The 19,969-nt window shown below is 42.1% G+C and overlaps 1 protein-coding gene across 16 annotated transcripts in view; it reads right to left on the reverse strand.

Annotated features, from left to right (window-relative positions):
- Positions 1-19,969, reverse strand: part of LOC140356573 (adhesion G protein-coupled receptor L2-like) — a 136,767-nt gene that overhangs the window by 44,736 nt on the left and 72,062 nt on the right. For 12 of the 16 annotated variants that reach the window (XM_072441622.1, XM_072441608.1, XM_072441610.1 and 9 more), the window contains 4 exons: positions 8,551-8,859; positions 5,994-6,094; positions 3,255-3,440; positions 1,008-1,046 (listed from right to left, as the gene is read on the reverse strand). In XM_072441622.1, coding sequence (XP_072297723.1) covers positions 1,008-1,046; positions 3,255-3,440; positions 5,994-6,094; positions 8,551-8,859 — 635 coding nt within the window. The remainder of the gene's footprint in view (positions 1-1,007; positions 1,047-3,254; positions 3,441-5,993; positions 6,095-8,550; positions 8,860-19,969) is intronic. The other 4 variants (XM_072441621.1, XM_072441620.1, XM_072441611.1 and 1 more) reach the window with 1 other exon arrangement.

The raw sequence follows: 19,969 nt of genomic DNA on the forward strand, positions 1-19,969 counted from the left end.
ATAGTAATACTAATAGTAATAATAGTAATAATAATAGTAGTAATAATAATAATAATAATAATAATAGTAATAATAATAATAGTAATAATCGTAATAATAGTAGTAATAGTAATAATAATAATAATCGTAATAATAGTAGTAATAGTAATAATAATAGTAATAATAATAATAATAATAGTAATAATAATAATAATAATAATAATAATAACAATAGTAATAATAGTAATAGTAATAATAATTTAAAAGAATGTTTAAAAGCAATTGAAAACCAAAATATTATATACAAAAATTGAAACAAATCATTTTCTTAGCCGTAAAATTAGGGATTCAAGAACACTGAATTGTTTGGCTGCGTTCCGGTGGCTCAGCTTCATTGAAATGTTATTACTTTGCCTGAAATGTTCCACAGTATGGCATTAAACGTATCCATCTCCATGGGGACACATTAGTCCAAGTTACAGGTCAGATCTGTGGGGAGGAGACGACGCTCAAAATAAGGGTGCATGTTTTTCAAGTCAACGAAAAAACAGCTGTTCATGAATAAATGCAAACGATAATGCTAAACTGTGGAACATTCCCTGAATAGCAATGACATCTCCCCATCAAAAAAAAGTTTGTAGAATATGTTTACATACATTTTCTAGTTCAAGTTCTGATTCAAACTTTGCAATATTTCTTCAGACCTGTCCAAGATTTTTTTTAAGTACAACGTTTTCCAAAGCAATCAACTTCTCTTGTTTACTTCAACAACTTTCAGACTCTACTTTGCTAATTAGCATTCCATCTACATTTGAAAAGCGCTTCATTTTGCCTTTAGTGCCTTTTCGCCCGGCTGCACACATCAGAGTGCAGCAACGTAAAAATGTACAAAAATGAACAAAAAAACCATAACCTTTGGCGGAAACAGCGCTCCACTATTTAACAAGACAATCGGGGGCACGAGTAAACGGACAGGGCTGCATGCTGCTGGTCAGGGGAAGTAGAAATAAAAATCCTTCATATTATACCTTCATATACGCCCTGCAAGTCTTCTCTCTTTTTTGGAGCTTTTTTTTTTTTTTTGTCACACAACGGTCAAGCAGAGAGAGGTGGCAAGAAGAGGAGGAAAAAAGAGAAAAGAAAAACAAAGGATCACTGAATCAGACCACTTACCAAACAGTCGAGAATGAATGAACTACTTCCAACCGATGCGACAGGCTTCAATGTTTCAGGGGAGGTGTTGTGTTGTGAGAATGCTTGTATGAATATGGATCAGATAATGGTTGGAGAGAGGAAAAGAAAAAAAATGTATGGTGAAAAGTGCTGAGGCTATTATTGAGACGTTTGCCATTAGCGATGCTTTAAAATGCTACACGGGCAAGATAAACAATGTGGGACGAGGTCGTTTGTGTTTCGTGACATGTAGCGCTTTGTGTGGAAGGGAAAAGACACAAAAAAATGCCGTTTTTCGTGGCGTTAAATAATCTCAGTCCATTGCTTCCCTAATTGAGTCCAAGGAGCAAATCGGACACTGAAGTATCGTCGCACATGGAATATTAGGCTTACAAAAACAACTTGCAGAAGGCAAAGGCATTAATATCAGTAATTCCAAACGCTGCGAGTCAAGATGCAGCTATTTCTATGTCTTTTGGTGATTAGAATGATTAATGGATGGCTTTTTTAAGGGCGGGATTTGCATTTATAACATTTGTCAAGTCGATAAAATTGAATATTTATACAACTTTTGCTCTTTCCGATTGGGTTTGGCTGGGGTAAAACCATGAAAAAAGGTGTCAAGCATTATGCAAAGAAGCAGAACAATGTGGCATGAGGGCTAACCACTCTGCCACTGTGTTGGTCTAAAATGAAATCGAGTTTTCAGAAAATAAGTGCAATGTTTTATTCTCTTTCTTTAAGGAGCGGCTGATTACTTACTGCAATCAGCGGCGTACTTTTCTAGGCCAATCTAAGTAATCAAATTATTTTTCAAACATTTTTTACCAAACAGTTGATTCAAATTGTGTAACCAGGTAAGAAAACATGAAAAGAATTTTTAAAAATCACTGGTCATTTAGCGCCTGTCGATGTTCTTTTGTCAGCAGCCAATCATGGGTAGTTGTGATGCAAATCAATGCAGCGCCAACAGTGCCCGTTAGCTCTCATCTACAAATGGATAATAGCAACGTAGCAGTCGGAACACAACGGCACAAACAACCGGTGCCGTTTTTTGGTTGCAAATCACCTTGTTTACCGAGCACGAGCTGCTGAGGAAACTTGGAATAACAATGTCATTTTTCAGACTGTCACTCATCCCTTCATGGCACTGGCACCAGCTGGGAGTGAGCGGCTTTGTCTGGGGGGGGGGGGGCCCCAAACGTGTCAGCGATGAAGACTTATCCGGCGAGTTAGCGGGGGGGCTCGTGGCCATTAGCCGCTTTAAGGTACAACTGCCAGGTGAGGCCATTTTTTTTCCAAAGTGCGGTAATTACCAGGCAGTAGCGGAGGAATGAGTCTCGCCCCGGGCCCGACCTGCCTGAGCCGCCGCTGCACCTGGGGCTATGTGGATGTGCTGCGGGAGCCGGTGCACTCGGGCGGCTTTTTGTTTTGGCAGTATGTGTCCTGCTAATCGGCTAATGAATGTCCCGAGCCGTGCTGACAGCGAGTTGGGGCCGGAGAGAGAGACGAGGTTTAATGAGTAGGTTGGACTGCATCGCCAAATGTTGTCCACTAAGGGCCGAATGTGTCCTACTTGAGAACACGTCGGCCATAATAGTGTGCGGCGTTGCTTGGATTGTAGCGAACAGACAGAGATAAACTTTTCTCAGGCAAAATAAAAGTCTTCAAGATGTTTTGAATGGCCAGAAAATGTCTTATTTTAGTGTTTTTTTGTTGTTGTTTTTTTCCAAAATGGAAGCATTAAATGAGACATAATAAGCTTTTTCCCCCCCAAGTTCTTGAACTACAACATAAGTTAATAATTATTTTATATTTTGTTCATTGTAAACAGCAATGATGAGAACACATTGTTTTAATAATGTTAACACCTCATTAAAGTTGATTTAGCATAATATGTACCCTTTCATTTTTATCACTTCACACACACTACATTTATTCTTGGGAAAAAGTTATTAAAACACTAAAATAATTTGAGTTCAGCACAATGTTTGATTGAGATAAAAATATGAAACTAGGGTCTTATGTGTGTGAGTGGAATGTGAGGCCGTTCTGACAGTGGGTTCCCGAGCCGTAACAAGCCGCCGTCCCGGGCAGAATACCTTGTTGAAACTGCGCCCGGCGGAGTCCTTCTCGCTGGGCCGGAGCTCCTGCAGCTGGGCATCCAAAATGTCCACGAGCTGCTCCATGAGACGCACCGAGGAGCTGACGTCCCCCGCGAAGACCGGCCCCTGGGTGTGCCTCGCCAGCTCGTTGGCCAAATTAGCAGCGTTCTCACCCGTTCGGATCTAAAAATAGAGACACACAGTCAGTGGAAAGCTTGTCAAGATGAGTCCAAGTCAGGTTTAAGTACTGGGGTGTATATCATTTGAAATTCATTGCAGATATGGCTCGAAGGGAATGAAATGATTTAAGTACAAAGTGACTTGTTCTACTGTAGGGGTCCTGAATAAATTTACTCGAGATCCACAAACCTGACGTTCCACCCCACCTGTGCTCCGGACACATATATCACATCGGTGAAACACACCATGGTGAGCTTTCTAAAACAGAGCATCCAGAATTTGCTATTATTTTAATTATACTAGTGATACAAGAAGGCCAAAGTAATGCATTTGTAAGTGTATCTGCCACCAAAATGATTTGAATAATGGTCTAATATTTCAGTCCCTCCTCCGTTCTCCATCACAGCTCCTGCGCAGATTTAATTATATATTTAACGCCACCCCCGTATCTAATACTTTGAATGCTGATAGGAAAGTAACCTCCTCTGTTGCAATGTTTTGCATGACTCTTATCCTGCTCTTTCGTGTTCAAAACACAGAAATAAGCAGAGGGCTCCTCCTGCTTGTTCTCATATGCGATCTGCCCAGAGAGAGAAAGGGAAACATGCATGGCTCGCTGACATGAGCGCAGTCTTTGAACTGGCTCGTTTGTCACCGATTCACCGCCTGTGTGCGTCACATTTAAATAACTGTCACGCTAAATAAACCAGAATAGATTCTAAAAATTATGACTGAAAATGACTTTTGGTTTTGCCAGTTGGGGACCCCAAAACTAAAATAAGAAGCACGAGCCATACTAAGGACTATTTAACAGTTTTAACATTATTCTACCATATCCTGGAAGTAATCAAGAATAGAACCACAGTTATATCCAGGAACATAATCTATTCTAGATTTCAGCAAGACAATTCTTTATAACAATAATATCGAATGGTTTGGAGGTTACATTTTTTGTTGTAATACAATGAGTTGTTAGATCTAGTGACTAAAGCTGGGAGTCCGCTTTACGATTTCATTCTTATAAAATGCATGAACGTCACACTAGAAGACGCGATGAATAAAGTCAGAACACAGTCACACGGTGCAATGGTTCACACAATAAATCGTGGCTACGACCACAGTTTGTCTGCGAGATCATAAGGCTCTCTAGGCTCAGAGTCATAAAGTTACAGCAGTTTTACTCGTTAGCGGAGGCTAGCGCGACATGCTAGCTGTGTTTTGACGTGTAAAAGCTCTTCTGCCGTTACTTCGAGGAGCGCTCGTGTTTACATCTTTGACAAAGATTGATTGTAGACGCAATCACAGGAGCGCTCACTCTGCGAAAAAAAAAATTAAACAAGTTCGACAGTTCTCAGTTTAGTCTTTGTCCCCGTCTCACTCTGAGACTTACGACCTGCGATTTTAAGCTACGACTCAAGATTTTCCCCACGGTCATAAATCTTTTGTTGCCGACGGCCAAATTGTACAGTGGACACCATCAGGTTCAACATTTGTGAATTTTAAGAGTTGAAGGTTTCATATTTGTGGCAGATCTTTGACATTTGAGTTGTGTTTTGAGCTCTTACAGGAGAAAACATCATTACTCACCATTGACATAATTAAGCCACTCCCTACTAAAATTATGAACTTAACCCCTTATGCTACTCTCAAAAATGGCATGTGTGGGTGGGTTAAATTTTGTTTTTCAAGCACTGGAGGGAGCGGGGAGATCTGAAGATAGGGCTATAGCCATAGAATTAATATTGCAAGTTTGTGGAGCCAATCCTAATAAAATAATGATAACATTTAATATTTTATTGTGAGTTTGAATATTCCTTTCAAAAATAAATGTCTGTAGAGTTATGTAGGTCCAGAATGTCCATTATTTACACCTGAAAATAGCGTTATATACTGAAATAATGGCATCGCAAGAACCCGTTGCAGCCCTTTCTGTCTGTTTGTGAGGAGCGGCATTCCCTCTTTGAATGTGTCATGTTTGGTGCTGTGCTTTATTGTAACCTCTGTGTAGAATGTGTACATCTGACAGACTTCCAGCTGCAGGAGAGAGGAACTTCAAAGCCCCGAGTCACTGGAAAAGCAGCATCTTCAGGCTCTTTGATTGTAGTGAGCTCAGACGAGGACTTGGCTCACTCTGCACTGCAGTTCTGATCTTTAGATCCAGTCGATGCGGAGCTGTGATCAAGTCTGATTATTGATATCAAATCCTCTCGTTGGACTTTTACAGACCGTTTGAATGCTGTATGGACAGTTGTTAAATGGATGTTTCAGCGAGAGAAAAAAAAAGATAAATAAATATTACACTTTTTTCCTCGTGTAGAAGAAAAACTAAAGTATATCTAAATTTTCATGTGTGCCATGACAAAAATGTAATGTGATCTCTGTATTCTTTTCAAACCATGTTATACAGAGGAATAGAATGATATGATTGTAAATTATATTCAGCGATCGTTCTATACATTTTCTATATATTTATGCATTTTCTGGAGGCTGATTCAGAACACATCTAGCGTCTTCCCTATCCTGAGTATGTGACTGATTGCTCTGTCCCGCGCTTACCTTTTGAGCCACTTGAGTGACCCAGTGGGAGGTGCAGTTGCTGAGGTCCGGCCCGCGGGAGCACCAGCTCCCGGACACAGTGCACAGGTAGGAGGCGATGCCTGGGCAAACACAGAAGCACAGAGTGGTTGGACATGGGCCAAATGGTGGGTCTGATACCCTTTCCCCCGCTGCTCCTCTGCACAGAGCCATTCTCACTGTTCCAATGCCACAACCATTTACAGACACTTGAAAAGCTGCCACGTTGTTCACTGTACAAACCATACAAAGCATTTACACCATTTGGACCAATTTAAGCCATTTGAAAACGCAATACGCCAGAACCTTTTCTAACTATGTGCGCAGAGGGTCTTACAGCTGAATATTTTACACAAAGCTTTAAACTATATCCATATGAAGTTTTTTTGTGTAGGGCTGGTTAATTTAAATAAACACAACATTGCATATAAACTGCATAGTGGACAAGTCAAAGTAAGAGCGTGAAATATAGAGTTTGTTGCTTTGAAATGAAACATAAAGGTGTATTTGTAAGTTTAATGTTTTTAAAAGGAAAACCATTGAGGCCCAAGTTGCAGAAATACAATATTGTCAGATAGAATGATAGACCTGCAATTGTATTAAAATAATTTGTAACATACTACAGTTTAAAATCAGATTCCAGTCACAATTTTTCATTAAAGGCTCTGTACCAGTATTTTTTACAATCTTAAAGAAGTAAAACAATGAATTAGTCCTTTTAAAATGTTTGTAGCGGTTGAATTGTTATTTACTCACCACTATTTTAATTTATTTATAAGCTACTTTCAAATAGTATTGCACTGGGGCAAAACTAATTGAACTTTCTCACATGAAATAAGCGTATATATGAGGTCCAGCTCCTTTAAGGTCCCCTGTAAGAGCTGTTTGCACACTGCACGCAGGTTTAACTTGATCAGCTGCACTTAATAAAGACCACCACTTCCTTGACTACATGAGTAATCCCAGCCTCCTCTTTTCACCTCTTCAGTCACAACAATGTCTCGTCCTCACTTTCATCGTACAATAGCCCTGCTTTTATTTTGACAGCTCTTGTCAGTTTCAGTGACGGGGTGCCAGGCCCGACTCGTGTGAGATCCTTGTGCACTGTCAACCCAGTCGTTATTAGAACGACCAGCGGAAGAACGCTCCTCTCCACGCCCGCTTTTGATGGCTGGCTTCCCACATTTCCCACTCTTTTTTGTTGTTGGTTGAAATGTAACTGTGCTTTCTGGATGTAATTAGAGAATTCAAAAACACAGCTCTTTTTGTGGAGCTTGTTTTCATACCTTTCCAAATATTATCCATCATCTTCACGGTGATGCATGTGCTTAGCGAAACAGGAAATGGGCATTCTGCACTCGGATTACTCTTGTTATAAGGGGAAAAATGGCTTTTGGGCTCGACTTGGATGTGGAACATAAACAATTCGCTGTGCAGAGCTGCAGAAGTATACGTCCTGATCGTGCTGAAGTGGTGATTAAGTGTTTATAGTATTAACTTTGTTTGTGTATTGACAACACAAACAGTGAAGTCATGTACCCTGTAGTGCTCCAGGGCACAGGCTCCTCACGGGGTGTGGGCTTGGTCTGGCCAATGCTATACATCTTTTATTGAATAACTTCTCTTTTTTAATCGTTTTTTCAAATATTAATTGTATTAAAAGAGGTAGAATGATTCCTGTGTCATGCCATCACTTGTAACTGGAAAATGTTTATGCCAGATGCCCTTCCTGTTGTAACATAGAAAGATAATATTTACAGCATTCTTGCCTCACAGCAAGAGGGTTGCAGGTATGACACCCGGGCTTTTGTGTGTAGCGTTTGCATGTTTCTCTGCGTGTCTGGGTGGGTTTGCTCCTGGCCCTCTGGTAAAGATCCTGGTAAAAGTCCTGACCGCTGTACGCTTGTGACCACTGCTCTGTGACAGGTTGCCACAGTGACCTTGAAGGTGGCTCAAATACAAAGACAAATTTGCCTACAGGGACAATAAACTGTACCTGGCCTTTGTTTAAAAAAAGAAAAGATGGCATTTTATGTTTTAGAGAGTGTATAGTCCAGAAAACGACTACGATTATCAAAATACAATTAGGATAATTATTTTTTTAATAGTAAACTCATCACAATTGTCTGATTGATCATAGAATTGATCATATGAAATTTCCCCATGTGGGACAATAAAGGATTATCTTATCTTATCTTATAGTAGCCCAAGTAATGAAGGCGTCTAACCCAGTAATTGAATTATGGCATTTTTGCTTGACTTTTTAAATTTACTTAATTCAAAAGTTCTTTAACGTGGATTTTGTGACCGGTCTCAAGCAGCAAACTGTAACACAATATTCATGAAGGTCTAAAAACTAATTGTATATAACATTTGCAAACAATATTCCTGCACTTCTTATTTTTGTCTGAAGTATCTTTCAAATGATGCCAAGTCTCTGCCAAACCTTTAACACAACATGCTAAAATAACACAACCCTCTCTTTGTGTAAATCTGAACTGGAGCCCACCCTGACTGTGACCGGACGGGGATGAAGTACCTCGTGTTCCCTTGGGGCAGGGTCTCTCCACGGTGCTGCCAGTGTGGGTTTGGGGCCAGTCGATGGCTCTCCTGCGGATGTCTTCACAGAAGCGCCGGGGTGTGGGCGGCAGCTCTGCCACAGTGGGCTCAACAGTGACGGACACAGAGGGCACTCGGGGGACCTCGAAGGGATCCCGGCCTTCCCTGGGGTCCGGCCCTGACATGGTGGTGTCACTGTGCAGCCGGACGGTGGACACGACGGTGGTGGTGAACGTGGGGGTGGTTCTAGTGTTGGACGGAGGGGCAGAGAAGTCCTCAATGGTTGGTACTAGAATAAGAATAACAGAAATGTTACAAATGGGACAAAGAATAATAACAGACACAATACACAAAGTGTTCAAAGAGGCTGTAGCAGAGTTTTACCATCTTAAAAACAAGAAAAACATTTTAAACTGTTTGGAGTGGTCTGAACTTATTACATCCTAATTATTCATCACAAAGAGTCATAAGGGCTTTTCACAACACTTTCAGAGACCAGAACTATAAAACTAACAACACACTAACAGGTCAGGAAAGGTAAAAAAAAAGTACAAACCCAATTTAATCACAGTTTGGACTGTTTTATCAAATCACACAAGCTGCAATTATTTATACAACAATATTATTTCTATGGACGATGTTGACCCTGAAGTTTGAAACTCTACAAACATGTTCCCAAATGTAAAGGTCTACTCTCAAATGTTGTTTCTCCTGGATCTGATTGAAAAAAATTACACTATAATTGCACCTATATTAAATCTTAGAAAATTAGGATGAACATTCTAAGATTCCTAAATACATTTTAACATTGAAGAAACAAATTCAATTATTTTTATTTGTATATTTTGTTCAATAAATAAACAATAACGTAAATCTTTAATGTAATCTTTTAAAAGAATATATAAATATAAAAATGTTTGAAAGTTTTATCTCGTCACTAAAAAACTTCAGTCAAAAAGTCTCTCCGAAACTCTAACACAAAGTCAGCATAGATTTTATCAGACGTGCCAATTTTAGTGAAGGGCGGCGCTGTATGTTTAGTCAAGCGCACAGAATGTATTGTCACTAAACAAAAGTAAACATTGCATTTGACATGGACTTATTGGAAAAGAACCGCAGCACAGTTCCAGGGGTGCATCATCATCGGATTTCCTGCCCACGACCTCACATGAACAGCACTTCAAACTTTGGCCCTGCCGCACAAAACTAATGTGTAAATGTTATTCATGTAGTTTAGGGATGAGGCACGAGATTGGGCCAACAAGAACGAGACAAGATGAGATTTTAACATGACAAAATAAACAAATTGTGTGGTTCAATTCACAATTTTGGCCTAAAATTCTTTTGTATGTTTTTGCTGTCATTGCAGCACTACTTTTTCAAACTACGGCTTCTGAAAAGGTGTAATTCTCATAGATAATTTTACAAATGTGCCCAATCTTGTAACAATTTTATATATTTTTTTTCATAATTTTGTCCGATTCCTAAAGAGCAAGAGAAAACATTTTAACAGAGTTGATATCTGCATAAAAGTTAACAAACATGTACCCACTAGTAGCAGGGTCAGGTTATTTCTTTACATTGGCTTGTCCTAACACAGCTCATTTTGCTATTCAGCAGTATATTACGGTTTAGGTTACAAAATAACACATCTTAAAGTCCTCAAAGATATCAAATTATACGTTTTATATGTATTATGATACCGCAACATAGTAAATCACTAAGGGAAAAAAGGTTACATAGACCATTTGTTCCTTTTTTCCATGTTAGCACAGCGAAAACCAACAAATTGGTTTAAATTATGAAACATGATTATTGCACAAAAGACTGGAGAAGCAGCATTTCAACAAACTTCTCAATTCTGCAATAAATATCCGACTTTGAGGTTAATTCCTGTACCATGGGATTTGAGTATTGTTGTCCTATAGTTATTAACAATATTCATCATTTTGCACTTTTATGTCAGCCAAGCCCAGAACCACATTTCCATGATTTCCATTCCAAAAGACTTTTTCTGACTAAATGTATTATGTCGTCAAATGAAATCGGGCAACATATGATAAATATACCCATGAATATAAATATATTCATGAATCCCATCTGTCTCTAATACTAAGCATGCTGTTTAGATTAACGGTCTATTGACTCACAACGGACTTAACCACCTACAACTTGTTCCTCCCCCTCTTTTCCACCTCGGCGTACATACATTCATATCTCTCTTTATCCCGAGCTGTCTGGGGCCCATAAATAAGACGCTCTCGGTGGGGCATCCTGTGACACGGCGTTGATTTGGTCACAGCAAGGCCCCAGTACACCGCGGGCTGATTAAATGTCAACAGTGAAGACAAAGCCGCCATGCATTTATGTGGCGTTTTTATTTTTTTTCCCACTCTTCTTCTTTCGTTTGCCTTGTTTATCTCGCTCACTTTGATAAAGCTGGGGCGCGGAAGAAGAAACCGCACCGCTCCGAGCTAAACCCATACATCAGCAATAATGCAATTCCACTGTATTCAATCAACGCCTACTACAGCCCGTCTGCGAGTGCGCTTAGCGATTGTGTCTTCAGGTGCGCGAGTGGTCGATGGGTATCTGGGAAAAGAGCGCCCGGAGAGAACTAGGAAATGAAAGTAAGAGATAGGGTGGATCTATAAAATTGTATGCATTATGAATAGCCAATGAGGATAAAGGGGGATGAGTGGGTTGCAGCCCTCATATGGTCTTAGTTTTGCAGCGAGTTAGCGAAAAGTTGGTTGTGTGCTTTAAAAACAAAAAGTTTGAAAAGCAATGAATTTGTGTTGTCGAAAGCCGATACTAAAAATGTATCGAAACTGGATGTACATTAGAGCAAGTATCGATACAAAAAAATCACTTTAAAGGCTCATATATGCTCTACGTTGCAGGCTTCTGTCTGTCATCTAGGGCTGTGATCAATACCTCAATATCGTGATATACCGGGACAAACTTCTGGGTGTTACATGTATCGATACAGAGATGTGTATGGTGATACTTCTAAACAACATAGATAAATTGCCACATTCTACATTTCTGGTTGAATCTGAGGAGCTGAAAATGTGACTTAATCATAGGACAGTTATGTTCTGATATTAAGGACAGTGAGAACATGAAATTCTAATGCATTTTGTTATTCTACTTAATCCAAACTTAATTTGAGTAAACTTTTAATACCAGTTTGAACAGATATCCATGAATCAGGACGTGTTTCGTATCAAGTTCCCTGTATTCTATCGTGCCTGTATCGGGATATGTATTGTATCGTGCCTGTATCGGGATATGTATTGTACCGTGCCTGTATCGGGATATGTATTGTATCGTGCCTGTATCGGGATATGTATTGCATCGTGCCTGTATCGGGATATGTATTGTACCGTGCCTGTATCGGGTATCGTGCCTGTATCGGGATATGTGTTGTATCGTGCCTGTAGCGGGATATGTATTGTATCGTGCCTGTATCGGGATATATATTGTATCGTGCCTGTATCGGGATATGTATTATAATCGTGCCTGTATCGGGATATGTATTGTATCGTGCCTGTATCGGGATATGTATTGCATCGTGCCTGTATCGGGATATGTATTGTACCGTGCCTGTATCGGGTATCGTGCCTGTATCGGGATATGTGTTGTATCGTGCCTGTAGCGGGATTTATATTGTATCGTGCCTGTATCGGGATATGTATTGTATCGTGCCTGTATCGGGATATATATTGTATCGTGCCTGTATCGGGATATATATATTGTATCGTGCCTGTATCGGGATATGTATTGTATCGTGCCTGTATCGGGATATGTATTGTATCGTGCCTGTATCGGGATATGTATTGTATCATGCCTGTATCGGGATATGTATTGTATCGTACCTGTATCGGGATATGTATTGTATCGTGCCTGTATCGGGATATGTATTGTGTCGTGCCTGTATCGGGATATGTATTGCATCGTGCCCGTATCGGGATATGTATTGTATCGTGCCCGTATCGGGATATGTATTGCATCGTGCCCGTATCGGGATATGTATTGCATCGTGCCCGTATCGGGATATGTATTGCATCGTGCCTGTATCGGGATATGTATTGTATCGTGCCTGTATCGGGATATGTATTGTATCGTGCCTGTATCGGGATATGTATTGTATCGTGCCTGTATCGGGATATGTATTGTGTCGTGCCTGTATCGGGATATGTATTGCATCGTGCCCGTATCGGGATATGTATTGTATCGTGCCTGTATCGGGATATGTATTGCATCGTGCCCGTATCGGGATATGTATTGCATCGTGCCCGTATCGGGATATGTATTGCATCGTGCCTGTATCGGGATATGTATTGTATCGTGCCTGTATCGGGATATGTATTGTATCGTGCCTGTATCGGGATATGTATTGCATCGTGCCTGTATCGGGATATGTATTGTATCGTGCCTGTATCGGGATATGTATTGTATCGTGCCTGTATCGGGATATGTATTGTATCGTGCCTGTATCGGGATATGTATTGTATCGTGCCTGTATCGGGATATGTATTGTATGGTGAGGTACCAGGCAGTACCCAGCCCTCCTGTCCTCTGTGTGGTTTTGCTCATCATTCGGTCATCGTGCGTCTTAAGCTTGAGGACGCATCACACTGGAGCTGTACCTGGGCTGACCACTGGAATATATGATTTTTTCACCTGTTTTTCTTTGCACTTTTCCAACAGATGTGATCTAAAAAACTGCTGCGTTTGTTTTTCTAGTTGCACTTTTTTTTTGCGTTTTTGTCAATTCTCTGACTGACTTTTAGCACCTGCAGGTGTTTTTTTTTTTTTTTTAACCAGAACAAAGACCTGACATTCGAAACAGTTGGAAGTATAAATGAAGAACCACACTTCGAGCGCACAGAGCGGTTTACATACAGAAACAGAGCATAACAGGACAAAGGTCTGCCTTTTGTGAACAGTTTCAAAATGATCTTGAGCTTTATCAGATTAGTATATGGCCATAATGTTTTAATGAACATAGTACTATTATTTTGTGTCATTCAGTCTGTATGCATTTAAAATCATTATTGTGGTATTGAATTTGATATAAATAATCAAATAAATTCCTTAGTTATACAATTTTAGTACGATGTATTTAACTGATCAACTAATAAAACGTAAGATCCGAGATTATTCCGAGACATTTCTCTAGTGAATAGGGAAACATTTATTTTACGTGCAAGCTACTGTGTAAGTGAACGCTCTTTATCCATCAAAAAGAGCTGTGTTCTTTGCTATATCATGCTTTGGGATGAGTGCTGATTGGCTGTGTGTTGGTGGTTCACTTTTCGGTCTGAAAAAGCAGTTCTAAAGCGGTGCATATGCCCAAAGAAATGATGAATGTAAATACAATGTGCTGAAGGGTTTGTGAGAGCTAGGAAGGAGTTTGATAGATGTAAATATTTCCTCCTTATCTAGTCTGAAACTTCAATTTCCTTATCCTAAAAGGCAAATGGCTATTGTTATAACAGCTAATGCTGTTAAAATATTGACATTTCTGGAGAAAGGTACTTGAAGTTGCCATTTAAGAGCTATAACAGAAAATATTGTTTCCTGGGGCAAAATAATACAGCATTCATGAGCTTTTACATTCCTGTTTGACACTTTAGGGCATTTAAGAACTATATTGATTATGATTAGGTTTCTGATTTATTCATGATTTACAATATCATGCAGGCAACAGAATGTCTGTACAAGGCCTCCGCAGAAGAAAGAATGTCCAACAACCATATTGAAAGAAACAGTTACAATTTCATAAAACAATTGCACTGGTAAAACAAAATTAATAGTTTGCATAATTTATTTTGTCAAAGATGACGATTAGCTGGAAATATCAATATGTTAGCATAAGATCGGCCCTATTCATAACATTGAGGAAACTCATTATTCATCTAAAAGGTCAGTCGTATAGTAGTAGCAGAAACATGTCAAAACTGAAACTAGGATGGTAAGTGGTTCATATGAAGCTGTTCTAAGAAGAGAAACTAGAAATAAGTGCTATGTGAGCTTATGGGAACATGCTAATAATCACTCACAGAAATGATAATATATTAGACAAGAAGTTAGAGAAGCTGACGATAGCCACAGCACATACATCCTCTTTCAGCAATCAGAATGTTCTACCCATGTTAATGACGTCAGATATTCATTTAGAAAGAAGTCAAATAAGTGTAAGGAGAATTTCTGAACCTCAGTTTTACAGTGAACTTGTTGTCTCATCAAGATCAAACTTAAATAAATTATATTGGCATTTTAAGTGAATGAGCAATACAAAGTGGTACACAATATTGTGAAGTGAAAAGAAAAGTATGCATGATTTTCTTTTTCTTTTTTGCGTGAACAGCAGTTTTCAGATCTTCCACAGATTCTCAATTGGATTTAGGCCTGAACTTTAGGTCATTCTAACACATGAATATCTTGTTTTAAACCATTCCATTTTATCTTTGGCTTCATCGTTAGGGTCCCGTTGAAGGTGAACCTCCTCCATGTCTCAGCCTGATGCAGCACCACCATGTTTGACAGTGACGATGGTGTTCAGAGTCATGTCTTGTGTTTCCACCACACAACCATTTGCTTTTTGGCCAAAAAGTTCAAGTTGGCCGTGTCCCCCACATGGCCTCTGGCAACTGCAAACTGGACGTGGCCGTTTTTCAACAATGGCTTCTTCTTCGCCAGATTTGTATATTGCACAACTTATGGTTGTCCCCTGGACAGATTCCCTGTCCACCTGAGCTGTGAAGCTCTGCAGCTCCTCCAGAGTTCCCATGGGCCTCTTGGCTGCATCTCTGATCAGTGCTCTCCTTGTTCAGCCTGTAGGTTTTGGTGGACAGCCATGTCCTGGTGGTTTGTAGTTGTGCCATACTCTTTCTATTTCCGGAAGATGGATTGAACAGTGCTCATGTCCAAAGCTTTGGAAAGCTTTTCATAGCCTAACCCTACTTTAAGCCTCTCCACAGCCCCATCTCTGACCTGCCCCGTGTGTTCCTTGGACATCATGATGTTGTTTGCTCTCCAACATTCTCTTAACAAACATCTGTGGCCTTCACAGAACAACTGCACTTATACTGCGATTAGATTAAACACAGATGAACTCTATTGTTTCATTAGGTCAACATTCAATCTTTCAGCAGTGATCAGGAAATGTCTGAAAGCAACTGGTTGATATTTATAATTATTTATCTACAAATTAGGTTGTTTTTTTTGTAATAGAAGACTGTTGAGTTGCTCTGAGGGTGCTGAGGGTGATTACAAACACAACCATTCTCCAGAACTATGATCTGTGTGTGTTTAACTTGTGTCTCTGACATGCGCTGTGACCCACGAGGGGAGGCAGAGAGAGGGAGGAAGAGAGGGGGGAGGCAGAGAGAGGGAGGAAGAGAGGGGGGAGGGAGAGAGAGGGAGGAAGAGAGGGGGGAGGGAGAGAGAGGGAGGAAGAGAGGGGGGAGGGAGAGAGAGGGAGGAAGAGAGGGGGGAGGGAGAGAGCGGGAGGAAGAGAGGGGGGAGGGAGAGAGAGGGAGGGAGAGGGAGAGGGAGAGAGAGAGAGGGGAGAGAGAGGGGAGGGAGAGGGGAGGGAGAGGGAGAGAGAGGGAGAGAGAGGGGAGGGAGAGGGAGAGAGGGAGGAGGGAGAGAGAGGGAGAGAGGGAGGAGAGAGAGAGGGAGAGAGAGAGAGGGGGAGAGGGGGAGGGAGAGAGAGGGGAGGGAGAGAGAGAGGGAGAGAGAGGGGGGAGGGAGAGAGAGAGGAGGGAGAGAGGGAGAGAGAGGAGGGAGGGAGAGGGAGAGGTGGAGGAAGAGAGGGGGGAGGGAGAGAGGGGGGAGAGAGAGAGAGAGAGAGAGGGGGAGAGAGAGAGAGCGAGAGGGGAGGGAGGGAGAGAGAGAAGGAGAGAGGGGAGGGAGAGAGAGAGGGAGAGAGAGAGAGAGAGAGAGAGAGGGGGAGAGAGAGAGAGGGGAGGGAGGGAGAGAGGGAGAGAGGGGAGGGAGAGAGAGCGAGAGGGGAGGGAGAGAGGGAGGGAGAGAGAGAGGGAGAGAGAGAGCGAGAGGGGAGGGAGAGAGGGAGGGAGAGAGGGAGGGAGAGAGGGAGGGAGAGAGGGGGGAGGGAGAGAGAGGGGGAGAGAGAGAGAGGGGGAGAAAGAGAGAGCGAGAGGGGAGGGAGGGAGAGAGAGAAGGAGAGAGGGGAGGGAGAGAGAGAGAGAGAGGGGGAGAGAGAGAGAGGGAGGGAGAGAGAGAGGGAGAGAGAGAGCGAGAGGGGGGAAGGAGAGAGAGAGAGGGGGAGGAAGAGAGAGACAGAGGGAGGGAGGAAGAGAGGGAGAGAGAGAGAGAGAGAGGAGGGAGGGAGAGAGAGAGAGAGGGGGAGAGAGAGAGAGAGGGGGGGAGAGAGAGAGCAAGCGGGAGAGAGAGAGGGGGAGGGAGAGAGAGAGGAGAGAGAGAGAGGGAGAGAGAGAGAGGGGGAGAGGGAGAGAGAGGGGGAGGAAGAGAGAGAGAGGGGGGGAGGGAGAGAGAGAGAGAGGGGGGGAGAGAGAGAGAGCAAGCGGGAGAGAGAGAGGGGGAGGAAGAGAGAGAGACGGAGGGAGGGAGGAAGAGAGGGAAGGGAGAGAGAGAGAGGGGGGGAGAGGGAGAGAGAGAGAGAGGGGGGGAGGGAGGGGGAGGAAGAGAGAGAGAGAGAGAGAGAGAGGGGAGGGAGAGAGAGAGGGAGAGGGGAGGGAGAGAGAGGGGGAGAGAGAGAGAGAGAGAGGAGGGAGGGAGAGAGGGGGGGGGAAGAGAGAGCGAGGGGGGGAGGGAGAGAGAGCGAGGGGGGGAGGGAGAGAGAGAGAGAGAGAGGGGGGGGGGAGAGAGAGGGGGAGGGAGAGAGAGAGGAGAGAGAGAGGGGGAGAGGGAGAGAGAGAGGGGAGGGAGGAAGAGAGAGAGAGGGGGGGAGGGAGAGAGAGAGGGGGGAGAGAGAGAGAGGGGGAGAGGGAGAGAGAGAGAGGGGGAGAGAGAGGGGGGGAGGGAGAGAGGGAGGGGGGGAGGGAGGGAGGGGGGAGGAAGGGGGAGGAAGAGAGAGAGAGAGAGAGAGAGAGAGCGAGAGAGCGAGAGAGCGAGAGAGCGAGAGAGCGAGAGAGCGAGAGAGCGAGAGAGCGAGAGAGCGAGAGAGAGAGAGAGAGAGAGAGAGAGAATCTTGCACCATGCAAGATTTACATTTAGTTTTAGAATGATGACAGGGCCCTCTCTCTCTCTCTGCTTCTTGTGTTAGTGACACAAAGCACCATAAACACACGTTTGTCCCGCTCTTCTTTCAGGCGCAGGTTCGGTGAAGAAGTGGACCGGACCATTATGAGAGAGAGGGGTGATTGAAACAAAGAAAGTTCTTTTATCTGTCACACACATGAACTAAGGAAATAATACACTGTAATGAATACTCTAAAACTAAAAGAGAAGAAGGGTCTAAGGACACGGGATGTGCTGGGACAGTGTTTAATTCCTGTGAACATGGTTTAATCTGCTTCTCTATTATTGACTCTTTCATTGTTTGATTCTATAACTTTCTGTCAGTTAAATCAACAACTCTTAGACAGCCACCAAGGTTGTTTTCCGATTCTTGCAATGCATTGTGGTCTATATCGACTTATCTAGCATACTTTCTTTATTTGCATTAGTCATACACTGCCACAGGTCAACAGCACTATAACACAATGTATGTACGCAGTAACTTGTCAATAACATAAATAATCACATGCTTTTTCTCTCTGTGATGGTACAGACAGTATTGAGATAAACACAGCGTCCCTAATAGGCCCTGTTGCTGAAAGGCTCTCCAGTTTTGTCCCCGAGTGCCTCGGTAGAAAAAAGGCAATATCATGCTATCTGACACTCCATCACCAGACAGATAGATCCATTTCCTGTGAGAGCAACGGAGACAAAGCCTGCATTTCACGTTTCACACTCGTGGCCAAGCCAGGGGGATTCTGGGGAGGATTTCTGTAAAACATCCAAGTTTATGATCAAAGTGTTAACCTATGGAGACTGTGGTTGATGTAAGAAATAATGACAAAACTGTCACCTACCATTTTGTTTTGGTCATTATACTTTAGTGCCTGATCGGTGTTGCAACACTGGAATTTTCCCATTGTGGGACAAATAAAGGTTATCTTATCTTTAGCTAAAAAAGTTTTCCAAAACATTACCTCTTTTTAAAGGGACTATAGTGCCTAGAAAAAAAATTGCCAGTAACGATCAGGACAGAGAGACGTCAAAGATTGTCTTTTTGGTACTAAACTAGTCAGAAAATAGTAGTAGTAATAGTAGTTGCACGGTTGGTTGCCTGATTTTGGTGATGCAGTTGATATACAAGGACACTAAGCACTAGACCACCCTCCGCCACCGCGTGCCAATACTGACATTTTACTGAGTGACCTTTTTTGCCCGCAAAGAGAGGCGGCTAATTACCTTCAAACTCATTCAGTCATTGTGCGCCTTTCAGCCCCACATTCTCACATCCTTTCACAGGCAAAGACTGCGAAAAACACGGCTGACATACGTGCTAAGCATGGAGAGAAAAGAGTCTGTGGTTAGCAACAGTGGCTAATGAGCAGCTCAGGATGAATGCTAATGGAACTATAGCTGAGGGTAAGCTTCAGAACTAACTCCATATCGCTTTAACAAAGATCTAACATATATATGCATATTGAGCCATGACGTTTAGCCAAGCCACACAACAATGTCATCACTAAAACCATTTCAACACTTTCCACACATGTACTCAGACTGTAGAAATATTATACAACTTTCCAAATGAGTTAGGAAAAGAGGAATGTTCTGCATTCTGCACCTGTCATCACTGTGGCCTTTGGCTGAATGCAAAAGCACCATTAAAATGGTGAAAACCAACAACACTTAATAAGCCGGAATGACAGGAAGTCATCCATGTTAGGTCCTTATTGATTGGACATTTTTAACAGCAGGTTGGCTGAAAATATTCATTGTATAAATTTCCACAATAATACGGCTATGAGTCATCAGGTGTATTTTGGACAAATCAATTCCTTTCTCTCTGAATAATACAACTAGTGCAACAAGTGAAGTCTAAAACTGTGTTGAAAACGCTGTGTGTTGCCTCTGAAGTTTTTATTGACTTAGGAAAAGTGGGATGATTCATCGTCTGACTGGCTTGATTCAATATATGCATATAATGCAATACGAGGGCAAGTGTAATGGGGTTTTGCGATATTAAAGCTGTGCGTACCTGAGCCCTGCTCTGTGCTGCAGATATGAGCCTAATATGCATGTGCCTGGAACAGCATGCTTGCATCACCTGATTAGGCACTCCTGAGAGCATATTGCTCCGACGCAGGGGTCCCAAGCACCTCTTCACCCGTTTCACAGTCAAGAGC

Source organism: Eucyclogobius newberryi, unplaced genomic scaffold, assembly GCF_026437365.1.
Source record: "Eucyclogobius newberryi isolate DKJ021-1_F unplaced genomic scaffold, fEucNew1.0.hap1 SCAF_12, whole genome shotgun sequence".
NCBI lineage: Eukaryota > Metazoa > Chordata > Actinopteri > Gobiiformes > Gobiidae > Eucyclogobius > Eucyclogobius newberryi.